Source organism: Haematobia irritans, chromosome 1 (genome assembly GCF_050003625.1).
Source record: "Haematobia irritans isolate KBUSLIRL chromosome 1, ASM5000362v1, whole genome shotgun sequence".
In the NCBI taxonomy this organism is placed as follows: domain Eukaryota; kingdom Metazoa; phylum Arthropoda; class Insecta; order Diptera; family Muscidae; genus Haematobia; species Haematobia irritans.
In genome coordinates this window covers 207,694,020-207,708,395 of record NC_134397.1, presented here as the reverse complement: position 1 = coordinate 207,708,395, position 14,376 = coordinate 207,694,020, and the positions used below count along the sequence as shown (strand labels likewise).

General features: G+C 28.2%; 1 protein-coding gene across 1 annotated transcript in view; it reads right to left on the bottom strand.

The window, feature by feature from the left end:
• Positions 1-1,693: 1,693 nt before the first annotated feature.
• The window catches only part of Doa (CDC like kinase darkener of apricot), a 93,740-nt gene continuing 81,057 nt past the window's right edge, over positions 1,694-14,376 (bottom strand). The window contains exons 7-12 of the mRNA XM_075292681.1: positions 13,534-13,624; positions 13,134-13,304; positions 12,894-13,063; positions 11,250-11,363; positions 10,968-11,176; positions 1,694-6,972 (exon numbers count right to left, since the gene is read on the bottom strand). Coding sequence (XP_075148796.1) covers positions 6,839-6,972; positions 10,968-11,176; positions 11,250-11,363; positions 12,894-13,063; positions 13,134-13,304; positions 13,534-13,624 — 889 coding nt within the window. The 3' untranslated portion in view covers positions 1,694-6,838. The remainder of the gene's footprint in view (positions 6,973-10,967; positions 11,177-11,249; positions 11,364-12,893; positions 13,064-13,133; positions 13,305-13,533; positions 13,625-14,376) is intronic.

The following is a 14,376-nucleotide window of genomic DNA, read 5'->3' as shown; positions in this document are numbered from 1 at the left end:
ATGCGCACAATCAATTTGAATGTGAATTAAAAATTTTGTGATATTTTCCCAAATAAATATTTTTTATACTTTTTTAATGCATTCTAGCGCTTGTTTGAAACGTTTTCCCTCGAATATTTTCAAATATTATCGATTTTTCTATAATGGATTTAGCATTTTTTTGGCAAAATTTGAATAATTTGTACCATTTTATTTATTCTTACTCTTTTTTTAGACTATTTGAAAAAAGAAAACAAAAAATTACACATTAAAAAAAAAAATGAAGTAAAAAAACTTCCTGTGTAGTTAAAATAGTTAACTTCTTTGTGAAGGCATTCTTGGAAGCGCTTTTAAAGTTGTGCCTTTAGAACAACTCCCAATTTTTTGCTAGGAAAAGTGTGGAACTACCCTACGGGAAATGGATCAACCCCAGAACTGGTACAGGACTAGTCCCTGGTGTGTATGGACCAGTCCCAGTTCTGATCAAAACGTATGGAAGGGACCGTCCACTTTAACATGGGTTTGTCATTGACGGAGTAAACTTACATTTTAGGATGCGTCTTGGACTCATCCCAAAGGACACGTCCTGGGACACTTTAGCAGGAGCAACCCATAAACAGGTCCTCAGGAATCAGTCTCGGAAAAACTCTTAGAAATCACTTTCAATTTGGGCTCCTAATCGAACCCGAAATGAAAAACAAAAAACTTTTGAAATATGTCGAACAAAAGGTTATTCTGATAATTTTATTTCACTAAATGTGAAAATTGCAACTAACTGGAGCAAAGGTACCAGTTCTGTGATAGGTCCGTCAGTGCCAATTTGCACCAATTTCCCGTAAGGTACTTTTAGTTGCTTTATTATAAATTGATTGTCGAGTTATTTTGATGTCTATTTTTTATTCAATTTTATGAAATAAAACATTAGTTGAACCTATAAGTTCAGTCTATAAAGTTTTAGCTAGGGGGGCTATAGCCCCCCCTAGGAAAATTGTCTAGCTACGCTAATGCATATATCTCCTAGACTATACGTTCTAGAGCGAAAACCTCAATAAATATCTAAAATTCCAAGCTTAAGACCCTAGCAGTCACAGCTTACAATTATATTTATAATTTTATTGTAAATGTAATTAATTGAGAAATAAATAAATAAATAAATAAATATCTAAAATTCAATCCAAATCGTTAAAAAATCGATTTTTTTGTATGAAAAACTTATTTCGCTCATATCTCCTAAACTGTGTAGCCCAGAGCGAAGAGGAGGCCCATTCGTAATCACCTTTTGCTCCTATCTCCTAAACTATGAGTCCTAGAAGGAAAAGGAGGTTAATTCGTGATTACCCCCAAAATTCCATCCAAATGGTCAACAAATTGGAATTTTTGTATAAACATCTTATTATGCTCATATCTGCTAAACAAGAGCGAAAATGAGGTTAATTCGTGATCACCTCCAAAAAAATCCATAATTCCATGCAAATCCTGAAAAAGTTTAAAATTTTATATAGAAAACTTGTGCCCATATCTTCTCAACTATATGTCTTAGAACGAAAAGGAGGCTAATTCGTGATCACCTAAAAAAAAAGCGAAATTCAATTAAAGTCCTGAAAAGTTCGAAATCTTTCTATGAAAAACTTGTTTTGCTCTTATCTCCTAACCTAGGTGTCCTTTAGGACAACTCGGTTACTTTCCTTACTTTTAGAAATTCATACACAGAAACTTTTTTATTTCTTAAATATTTTATTTCTTTATTTGTTTTATATTTTCCTCTTTTTTCATACAATTTTTGTTTTAATTACAATTAAATCATTAAAATTATATTAAAGTTTGCTTTTAAGGTTTTGGGAAGAGAGTATAATATGTATAATATATTTAACTTGTAGTAAAACTACTCTATTTCCACATCAGTTTTTTTTTATTGGGAAATGATGTAATTGTTTTTACGATTCTGTTATATATCATTTATAGTTTAATAAATATATGTATAGAAATTTTTAAAACAAAATTTTAAGAGAAATAAGAACCAAAAAAATTAAAGGAAAATCGTACAATGTATTCAACTAAAATTAAAATCAAATAGTTAATAAGAAATTAGACTAAATCAAGTATTAATAATAATTGGGATTTAAATCTTATCACTATGAAAAAAATAAAAGGAAATAAGTCATAATAAAAATAAAGAACATTGTTTGTGGGTAAATCTCAACTAAAATGAAATAATTTTACAATGTGTTAACTTTGATTTTTCCATCGTCAAATTCGAATCTTAAAATTATTTCACTAAAAACGAAACTATTCGCGAGTAGTAATGACAATTTTATGAGAAATAACAAAAATAATGGGAAAAAAAAGAAAATAAAATAAAAAATTAAATCAAATGAAATGTGTTTTCTAAATTATAAATTCTATACTGAAAAATAAAATTACAACATTTGTTGTTGGCTTGTTGATAATTTTCTATACAGCATAGCTTGTTTTCTATTAACCTAATAGAAAAAATTAAGTTTGGGGTTCTTACTTTTATTTTGTTTCTGTTTGTTAAAGACAATTGGTAGTGTTCTTGTTTTTCAATAATGAGAAATTATGAGCTTACATTTTGTCTCATATATATAATATATATGATATATAAAAATTTCGTTTTCTAAAATTATTTTTGAAAATGTTTGTTTATCTTTTATATATTAAAAAAAAAAAAAAACAAAAATGAACTTTTTATATTTGTTTTTTTTTTTTTTTCATTTAATATACATTTACAATATGAGTTTGTTGTTGTGTTAATATTTGTCTAGAAAAAAAAAAACTTAAAACATAAACCTTTTTTGTATTTTTGCAATATTTTTTTTTTATATTTTGTAAAATATTATTATTAAAATACGCTTGAAAATGAACAGTCCTTTGCGGTTTCTTTGCTTAGATTTTATATATGTTTATGCTTTTCTAAATATATTATTTTAAAATATTTTTGTTTCATGTTTAAATGACATTGATGGTAAGACTGACTGACTTTACTTTCACATCGTGAGACTGTTTGTATGTGTGTGTGTGTTTGGTCAACTTTTTACAAAAAGAAATTCTTCTTAAGAAACCAACTATTTTGTTTGGTCCTAGCGAGAGTGAGTAGCAGTAGGAGGAGAATAATCCAGAATTGCAGCAATATTGCTTTCCTACTTCTTTTTTACTTCTTCCCTTCTCTATAGTGAATGGGGGAGTATGAAGTAATTGATGAGTTGTGGATGTGGAGGGGATGTTACAGTACTCTAGTAGTAGTAGTAGTATCGAGAGTTATAGAATTGCTCTATATCCTGTAATTTTACAATGAAACAATTGAAATTATTGTATATTTTTCGGAATACATTTAACTATCAAATGTGTTGGTGAAAAAAGTGGTGGTGGTGGTGGTAATTGCTTTTTGTTGATGACACAAAAGAAAAAGGACTTGAAAAAATAATGTAAATTTTCTTCTTAAAAACATTTGTGGTTTCTGCTTTTCGTTTTTTGGGAATTTTTTAAATGTAATTTTTTTATCTTTTGTTTTTTTTTTGTTTATATTAGTATTTCATATTTCTATATATAAAATGTTATTAGTTTTTATATTTGGGAAATCATAAAATTCCTTTTACTTGGCGATTTGGTTATTAATTAATTATAGTCTGTGTTATAGTCATAAAAGAAAAAAAGCTTTTGAAAAGTTATAAAAATTAAAAAATAAATTGATCTTTTTTTTAGAATATGAAAAGAATTGACTGTTTCTATCCATGGAAACAAAAACTCTTAGACAAAACACATAAATATACACACAGCATAAAGAGGGCAAAAATATACATTCTAGTAGTAAAGTAAAAATTTTCACAAAAAATAGATACATTTATTTTGTAGCCAATATTAATACGGATAATAAAGTTTGTCTATTTTCAATTATCTTCCCCAACCGCCTATGTGGAAACTAAAATGAATTTATTTTTTAAAACCGATACAAAAAAAGGTGAATTTTTCAAAATTAAAAAAAAAATGCCTCCTTAATTTTTTAAATAGGAATTTAATTAGAATTTTAAAATAAAGAAATAATTTTCCTAATTACCGGTGAATGCAGGAGTTATAGCAATACATTTGCTACAGAAAAAAAGACTGCTTTTAACATCAGCCACTGTCTGCTGAAACCTACACTTATGAGGCAAATAAGTAATATACTAAACATTTAAAAATCTCTAATAATAGATTTCAATGACATTTTAAAAGTTGAGAATAACTAATTTTTGTAGTAAAAATACTCTAAAATATTTTGAGCTTCTATTTCCAATTTTATTTACTTCTCAATTGAGTAGTAGAGTATATTCTGTTTGTTTTATTTTTAGCAGTCAATGCCAAATATATACAGTTTCAGCAGACTTTGTTCCAATAGACCAAATATGTTCATGGTTAAAATATTAACCATGGCCTTTGTCTATGAAATAAGCGGCCGAAGATGTGCTCCATTTTTTTGTTTTTGTGAGCGAAATAAAATTATTAGCCAAGGTTCTTATTTCAATCACGCTGTAAAGGTGAGTATTAAGTTCGAGTTTAGCCGCTAAAGTGAAAACTAAATCAGTAAAAAAGGCATAAAATTATACATATTTGTTGCAAATTTTATTATAACTTGATGGGGGGAATAGCCCAAAGCAAATTTTCACAAAGTTTGTATTCCTAAACATGGTTTATTAAAGAAAAATAATCGTGAAAAAATGACGATTTTAGCGGCTAAACTCGAACTTAACACCCACCTTCTTAAATGAAACTACTTTCTTCATTGTGAAAATTTCTGACATAGAAACATATTCACATTTTTATTTTTTAGCTAATTTATTATTCACTTGTATTTTGCACTTGTTTGTTGAGGTATTACGCACACTCAACAATAGTTCTTCATTGCGAAAACAAAACAAAAATGCCCACATTTCAGTTTTTGCGTTTAATTCTCCAAGTTGTGGGTTTAATTATCCGGCTAGTCATAATTGTCGTTTTTTCAATGTTGGATTTAGAGAGAACTATACATGTGAACTTTCTAGGGCACTAAAACCAATTTAACTCTATTTTAGTTCATGCAATTATTAATGCGATAAATTCCTTGACTTTAATATTTTTAGTTAAACTAAACAATGGTAAAAGTTATATACAAATGAAGCATAAAGATTTACTAAATTCGTATTTCCCACAAAATAGTTCCGAATTTTTTAAAATTTGTAAATTTTATCACAAATGCACCCATTTTGAACTAGATATGGGGCTAAAGATATTCTTGCAAACTTTAACTCCAATTTCTTTCTTCAAACTACAAAATTTGAATTTGTCGGAAAAATATTTTTTTTTATGATATCGACATTGTAATACAGTTTCGATTAAATTTTCTAAAATTAACCATAATTTTTCTACCTAGTGGGTTCACTGTTTATCTTTTTTTAGTGTATTATGAACTTTTTGCTCCTGTCAATGTATACAGCTGTCCTATTTATTTAAAAAATGCCAAAGAACCAAATATTTTTCTTTCATTTGAAAATTTATTATAAAATTTTGAAAAAGGTCGAGTAAAATAATTAAAATCAATTCATGTTTAATACTTCTTACAAAAAAAGAAATAATTATACTATTATATGGACCAAAGTTTAAGTTAAAAAATAAACTATTCTGGGACAAAGAAAAATTTTACTAAACTGCATGAGTAATTTTTCGGATATATATTAGCTTAATTGTTTAAATAATTTGGCCATATACTAAACTATAATAAGAATAATAATGAAGAAACTAAGCAGAAACCTAAAATTATATGGAATTACATAAAAAAAGAGTTATATAAGGTAAAAGAAGAAAATAAATCACAAGATATGCCATAAGCCAATGAATATCTTAGGTATGTAATATTAATTGAAACCGTTGCAAATTATTAAATTGAGCTTTTCAGAAAACTATTTCTCATGTCTATATATTATCGTTGATTCTACTTTATGTCTTCAATGCAAATAAATAATGATGACCAATATCAAATTACAAATAGTTTGGTAATCTTTTTCTATATTTTCTTTATGCAATGAATAATGGAATCACCACTTTTTAGCAACAATAAAAAACATTAAATAATTTTACTAATTCTGTTTTGAAAATAAAAGCAATTTAGCAATAAACAAAATTGTTAAGAGCAAAAAAACTAAGCCATTTATTTCCTTCTTCCAAAAAGCGATTATTCAAACAAATAAATTTAGAATAGAAAAGCTCAATAAACAAGGTAGTAAGATAGATCTCAATAAGCAATAGAACACAAAAAATCTTAAGAATTATTTACAAAATAAACATTTGTAAAATTTATGAAAAAAAAACAGGATGGATGAGATGGATCCCCCATGTAGTATAAAAGGTGATATTAAATAAATTTCTTTCCGTTTTCGTTAAATACTACATTTACAATGATTGATGGCTGGCTTTGTTCCAGTTATTGTTGGCTTTTGTAAAAAGTTTTGCATTTATCTCATAAGCATTAATGTGATCTTGATGATTGGGACTTTTGAAATGTCATTCAAAAGTAGCAACTATACAAATGTATGTATGGGTTTTTGTTTTGTATATTCCGCTTCTTAGGGCTGTGTGTATTGGCCTTGGTTTTTTCTTTGTTGATATTCAATTATCTGTTACAAATTATGTTTAATTTTCTTGGGTTTTTCCAACTAAAACACAATTAGAAAAAGATGAATAATAAATGGGTATGTGTTATGTGAATAGTTTAGTTTAAGTAAATAAAACATTTTTTTAAAAGAGAAGTACTAAAGGTTTGTGGTTTTGTGTTATCTTTCTTTTAAAAACAAATTGTTATTAATTAATAATAACCAAATCGTGCCAATTCTCATCTTGATAAGCTGTGAGAACGTTCGCGGCTGCTGCTACCTGATGAGGCGGGTTGCATAGTTTTGATGGCGGCATCACCCAAACGATGATGAGGTGGGAGCTTTTCAAAGAATGGATGACGTAGAGCTTCACCTACAGTTCCAGAAAGAAAAAGAAAAATAATAAAACACAAAATTAGTAAGTACTTTTATGAATGTTTCATCTGAATTTCCGATAGATTCATACCTTGTTTATGTAGATGGCAATATGGATTTCATGACTTAATTATGTTAAATTTAAACCTATATATTAGATAATCTTATGACTTATGAACAATATTGGGGCTACAAAGGGTCTGCAACGAATTTTATGAAAAATTAATTCTACTGCCTGTCTGTCTATCTGTTGTCACGATACATAAACTGAAACAAAATAACTTGCCCCATTCAAGAGATTTTATCTTTATACTAATGACTTTGATATTGTTTCCGAGAAGCGAAGAATTGAAGTACGGATACTCTCCAGACACATTTTTCATTTAAATTTACCTAAACAAAATTGAATTTATCCGGCTTTTCTACTTTTTTCCTCATGTACTAACTACAATATCAATTTCCAATGTCTGACTCGACTTTAATAAGAAATTATGCTATTGAAATTATTCAAGTCAAAAACCTCTTCAAAATAATGTGTGCCAAAAATAATTTACCAAAATTTGAAGAACAGTTTACCAAAAATCTACCAAACTTAACATAAAATCTAAATTTTATTTGTTTGGAAAATTTCGTAAAAATTTTATTTCTATAGAAAATTATATCAAAATTTTATTTCTATAGAACATATTGCTACAATTTTATTTCTATAGAAAATTTCGTCACAATTTTATTTCTATAGAACATTTTGTCAAAATTTTATTTCTATAGAAAATTTTGTCAAAATTGTATTTCTATAGAAAATTTTGTCAAAATTTTATTTCTATAGAAAATTTTGTCAAAATTTTATATCTATAGAAAATTGTATCAAAATTTTATTTCTATTGAAAATTTTGCCAAAATTTTATTTCTTTAGAAAATTTTGTTAAAATTTTATTTCTTTAGAAAATTTTGTTAAAATTTTATTTCTATAGAAAATTTTGTCAAAATTTTATTTCTATAGATAATTTTGTCAAAATCTCATTTCTATAGATAATTTTGTCAAAATTTTATTTCTATAGAAAATTTTGTTAAAATTTTATTTCTACAGAAAGTTTTGTCAAAATGTTATTTCTATAGAAAATTTTGTCAAAATTTTATTTCTATAGCAAATTTTGTCAAAATTTTATTTCTATAGAATTTTTTTTTTCAAAATGTTATTTCTATAAAAATTTTTGTAAAATTTTATTTCTATAGAAAATTTTGTCAAACTGTTATTTCTATAGGAAATTTTGTCCAAATTTTGTTTCTATAGAAAATTTTGTCAAAATGTTATTTCTATAATAAATTTTGTCAAAATTTTATTTCTATAGAAAATCTTGTTAAAATTTTATTTCTATCGAAAATTTTGTCAAAATGTTATTTCTATAGGAAATTTTATCAAAATGTTATTTCTATAGAAAATTTTGTCAAAATTTTATTTTTATTGAAAATTTTGTCAATATTTTATTTTTATAGAAAATTTTGCCAAAATTTTATTTTTTTTGAAAATTTTGTCAAAATTTTATTTTTATAGAAAATTTTGTCAAAATTTTATTTCCATAGAAAATTTTATCAAAATTTTATTTCTATAGAAAATTTTATCAAAATTTTATTTCTATAGAAAATTTTGTTAAAATTTTATTTCTATAGAAAATTTTGTCAAAATTTTATTTCTATAGAAAATTTTGTCAAAATTTTATTTCTATAGAAAATTTTGTCAAATTTTTATTTCTGTAGAAAATTTGGTCAAAATTTAATTTCTATAAATAATTTTGTCAAAATATTATTTCTAAAGGAAATTTTGTCAAAATTTTATTTCTATAGAAAATTTTGTCAAAATTGTATTTCTATAAAAAATTTGGTCAAAATTTTATTTCTATAAACAATTTTGTCAAAATTTTATTTCTATAGAAAATTTTGTCAAAATTTTAGTTCTATAGAAAATTTTGTCAAAATTTTATTTCTATGGAAAATTTTGTCATAATTTTATTTCTATCGAAAATTTTGTCATAATTTTATTTCTACAGAAAATTTTGTCAAGATGTTATTTCTATAGAAAATTTTGTCAAAATTTTATTTCTATAGAAAATTTTGTCAAAATTTTATTTCTATAGAAAATTTTGTCAAAATTTTATTTCTATAGAAAATTGATGTACCTCTTACTTAGAGAGGTATATTTTGAAAAATCTACCAAAATATTTAGAATTCTACTAATATACCAAACAGTAAAAAGTCTACCATTTTTGTAGAATTCTACCAACTGTGGAAACCGTGATTGAAAGGCATCTCCTATTTTTGAACATTCTATCTTTGTAATCAGGAAACAAAAAGTATCCAAATTTAATGACGATTTCATTAATTTTGAGATTTTTTTGAACAAGGAAAAAAAAACTTTGTATCTTAAAAAAATTTGTCTTCTATGCTAAACAAAATGCGCATTCGTTCTTTAAGGAAATCGTTTGTCTCTTTAATTTGTTCAAATGTGTAGAGGCAAGGAAACTTTGTCATAGTAGAGCAATTTACATAAACCTGGTATTCTCACTGACCCATAAATTGATGTTCCGAAGACGAGCCTTTTTTTCATATGCGGTAATATTGATTTTTGCAAAAAAGCGATAATCGGCCACGAATCGGTCTTCGTCAAGAGGCCGATTAACCGAAGCCGAAGCTTTTTGAAATAATTTATTTGATATTGAATTGTCCAAGTGTTGAATTTGTCTCAGTAAAAACACCCAGTATCAAACGAATTACCTTTTATTGTTGTAATTATGCATTTGTTAAAAAATATTCTAATATTGAACTAAAAAACACCAAATTTCTTTATTTATAAATTTGAGGGAAATAATCGGTTTCGACTTGGGCCGATTATTGCTTTTTTGCCGAACATCGGCTTCGGCCAAAAAAACCCTCTTCGGTCGAGCTCTAGTGTGTATGCGGAATGTAAGGACAAAATGTCCAAACAATAATGCGATCAACATTTATCAGTGCGGTGTGATAAGTTGACAATTTTATATTTGAATTACACTAGGAGCTATCTGAACTTTCATTGTATTTAAAGAACAAAATTTTCAGCCTACATGGAAGTAGGGACAGCTTCGTCCATATTCGTCATACCGGCAACACACAGGTCGTGATGGAGAACCAACCATCCTATTTCACGATAACTAAAAATATTTTCTGAAGTAGGTTTCGTCCTTCGATAATAAAGAAGGACGTGTTGTCTTTCCCTTATAGGATATAGAATAATAAAGACTCTCAGTAATGGTTTCGATGCTAAAATTGGTGTTTGACACTGCTTGGTATCGGACACTATTTTGGGAATAGCGTCTCATTCTCTTTGACATAAAAAATAACTAAAACTAACTTTGATACTGCGGAAGTTTAACTATGCGCTCTGTAGGATACTCTGGGGGAAAATTAAGAAATACTCTCCTATAAATAGATCGAGAAATCCCAATGTATACGAGCATTGTAAGAATTTTAATTATATATTCTGTGGGCTATTAATAAGTTTCCTATTTCGTTTCTTTGGCTTTGTTTCACCAAACAGAAGCCACACTATCCATATCATGCCAGAGTTTTATGACTATCGTGTAACATGTAACAATATACCAAAAATTCTATCCATTATGAGTAACAAAAAGCAAAAACTTACTTCTTTAATGGATTTAACTTACCTTACCTCAAACAAGGAAATGGATAGAAAAGTTTGGCAAAAAAGACCAAACATTATTAAACAATTATAAAAAAACTAATTCTAAAGAGTCAAAGAAAACTTTTCTCACGCACATATAAAACGAAGATACAACATAATGTCACAAAATTTTTGTCATTATAACTTTTCGCTGGTAATAATTAAATCAATATTTTTCCTCCATCTATCACAATAAGGTATTAATCATTTTTCGAAGCACGCACACATACACACAATAAGAAATCTGATTATTTACATAGACGTTGCAACAACGCACTTACCTAACGTAATACGCTGTGATGGCTCATATTCCAACATTTTCTTAATTAGATCAAATAATTCACAATGATCCTCTGCATCGGACATTTGGTATCTGAACAATGGCTTACAATGATCCCGTACATAACGTCCAGCCGATGATTTCTCATCCCAGTCTAACTTACCATGATAGAAGTATTTTGTTTTGGTTTTGCTGTAAAGAACATGATTGCTATAGGTTAATCGGATAACATGAAGTAAACCTGCGAAGCGTAAAATGTAAGCATGTTAAATTTATACATTACCGTGCCATACGATATGGTATTTGTCCTAGAATACGTTCCATCATGGCTAAGTGTTCACGATTGTCATGGGTCTGGAATAGTGTTATGCCCAGATATAATTCAAAGAGAATGCAGCTGAAATGAAATGAATAGAAATTAATATCTAGCATAAAATATTTAAAGCTGGAATTTAATGGAATGGCCATAAGCAACAACTAAATTCAAAGTAAACTCTCCTGGTTGATTTTTAGCAATAACCATCCAAAAAAACATATCATAGTTTAGCATTTACGTTTCAAGGAAGCCAATCTCTCTTTTAGAAACTCTAGATCAGGCAGCATTGCAGTAAGATTTGAATAGGATTATATTGCAGCGGAAGTGATGTTAATCCTGTTCTTGAAGTGCAGCCACTTCCTCTAGAACAGTATGAAGTAACATCAAAAAAGTTAAGCCGTATGAATTAACGGAATCGGAATTGATAGCATAGGTGTGCCTTGTCTTTTAGATTTTGGAAACTTCTCAGAAGTGGACAATACGATCACCTAAATATTGTCCACATCTGCGAGGCGTCCAAAAGATTACTTTCAAGGCGATAATATAGCTAAAATGTCACGAAATTTGTCCACACCTGAGAGGGGCCCGGTTTTCAAGTAAATTGAATTATCTGATAATAATTAACATCTGGACAACATAATCAGGGATAGGATATCAATACATTTGGCTATATTGAAGCCAGAGAAAAGATAATAACAACTTATATTGTCATTATTGCTACTCCAAGATGCTTCACCACCGGACAATCGACTGAATAGTCTACGAGAGCCTAGAAAATTGCTTTGGGTGACAAAACATTTGTAGCGTCAATTTTGTGAGGACTTTTCCCTCTGTGAAAAAATGTGTCCGTTCCAAAGTTTATTTAAAAAAAATCCCTATAATATTAAACTTCTTACTTGCGGGGTTATTAGTCACATATGAATGGAACTGCCGCGTTTACTCTGTGTCATTCAATTTTGTGGTTGTAAAGAAAGGAGCAAAATTTCCCACCATTTGTTTAATTTATCATAAAAGAATTAATCGTCTAGATAAAAATGGCAATGGCGACTAAGGCGTTTAAAAGCATTTACCGCCCATAGCACCGGAGTAAAGAGACCTCCCACGGGTGGTTTTAGCACAATTAAGATCAGGCAAGTGCAGCCGCCTCAATTCCTACTTATCAGTGATTGATAAGTAGGAATTGACGTGTGTCCCATCTGCCCAGCTAAACCTACCCGACTCACCACCAGATCACTCTGGACGCACCCCACCCTTGTCGCAGAGTTCCTAAATCTGGACACCAGTTGAAGTACCAAAGAATAGCACAAAATGGATGAAATTACATTACATACGAAAGCTTTCTTTGGTAATCCAAACGAAAGTAAATTGATTCTTCTATTTCGAAAGGCAAACCTTTATATATTTGGCTGTCGAATAGAAGCATAAGCCACAAAATGGCATATGGATAGGAGTCGACAAAAAGTAAAACTATTAAACCAAACTTTCTAACAAAAATAGAAAACCCCAAATTCCAATTCCAGAGATTGTTTTTCATTCGAATGAGGTTTCGTACGATTTACAGGAACAGCGCGTACTACTTATGAAATATTTTTAACTTTTTATATTACTTACCCAATAGACCACACATCACAAGGCTGTGACCAGCCCAATTCGAGTATAACTTCTGGCGCACGATAATGACGCGTTGATACAATGGTACTATGATGCTCATGATCAAATGTGGCAGAACCAAAATCGATTAGACGAACATCGGTATTTTTTACACGTCTCACTTCACGATTCTGTGCCAAAATGGAAAAAGGAAGTTATAGTCTTGTATTCAAAAATACTTTTAATTGTTTTAATACTTACAATCTTATGATTATAATGTGTGGTATATTCCGAATCAACGAATAAAATATTTTCAGGTTTTAAATCTGTGTGCGTTAAACGAGTATCATGTAAAAATTTCACAGAATAGCACAATTGATAGGCCATATGTCGAACTTGCTCCAATGGATATGGTTCGTAGTTGTTCTCACGCTATTCATTGGAAGAAAAAGGAGGGAAAAGAACATAGTAAAATAAAGTTTATTAGAATATATGTTAACTACTGATATGTAAATAATAAAATGTAATTATAATATTTGAATTAAAATACACAATGAATGGATTAATAGAGTTGGATAAATGTATAATAAGTTTTTTGATATGATTTTTTTTTTGGAAATTTCTTTTTCTAAATGTTAAAATGCTAAAATTGAAAACTTACCAAGAAATCGAAAACACTCAAACCTAACATTTCAAAGGCAATGCACATGTGTCCGTGATAATCGAACCAATCTATCATTTTAACGCACAAGCTGTAATGAAGAGCATATGAATAGTAAATTAATAATTATAAGGTAATGGATTAATATTTTCTAATACAACAAATGTGAAGTTTTAATATAAAAATAATTTTTGTGGAAATATATCCTTACACTGAGTCTTTTCTCAAAAGTTAAAATTTCAAAATTAAAACAATCTAGGTAATAGAAATTGAATAATGATGGTAAACTCAATTATACCGAAATGTAGGAAGCAATTGACATAAGACATAACAAATCTAGGTAATAGAAATTGAATAATGATGGTAAACTCAATTATACCAAAATGTGGGATGCAATTGACATAAGCGGAGCAATGCACCGTTCATATTTTATTTTTATTTGGACACCTTTTTGGGGGACCTCATAAATACATGACAACGCTGATGTGATTCCTATAGAATCAAACCAGCATTACCATGCTTTTATCTAGAATCCCCAATATGTTGTCCAAATAAAAGTACACTACGAATGTAGCCTAAAGCGTAAAAGTTTGAAAGAAGAGTTTACTCATTTGAAAGAAGAGTTTATTCCCCACCTTCTTCAATTACGCTGCTTTAACGGATATTTTAGACGATTTGTAGTACATAGATATTAGGGTAATATAATAGATTATTCCTCTTGAATTTATTTTGCAATTTTCGAAATATTCACATGGAATAATAAGTAAGATAAGATGAATATTTCAGTGGGGCTACCAAGATAACATTGTATATAAAATTAAAAGGCAATTTTCTGCCTATATA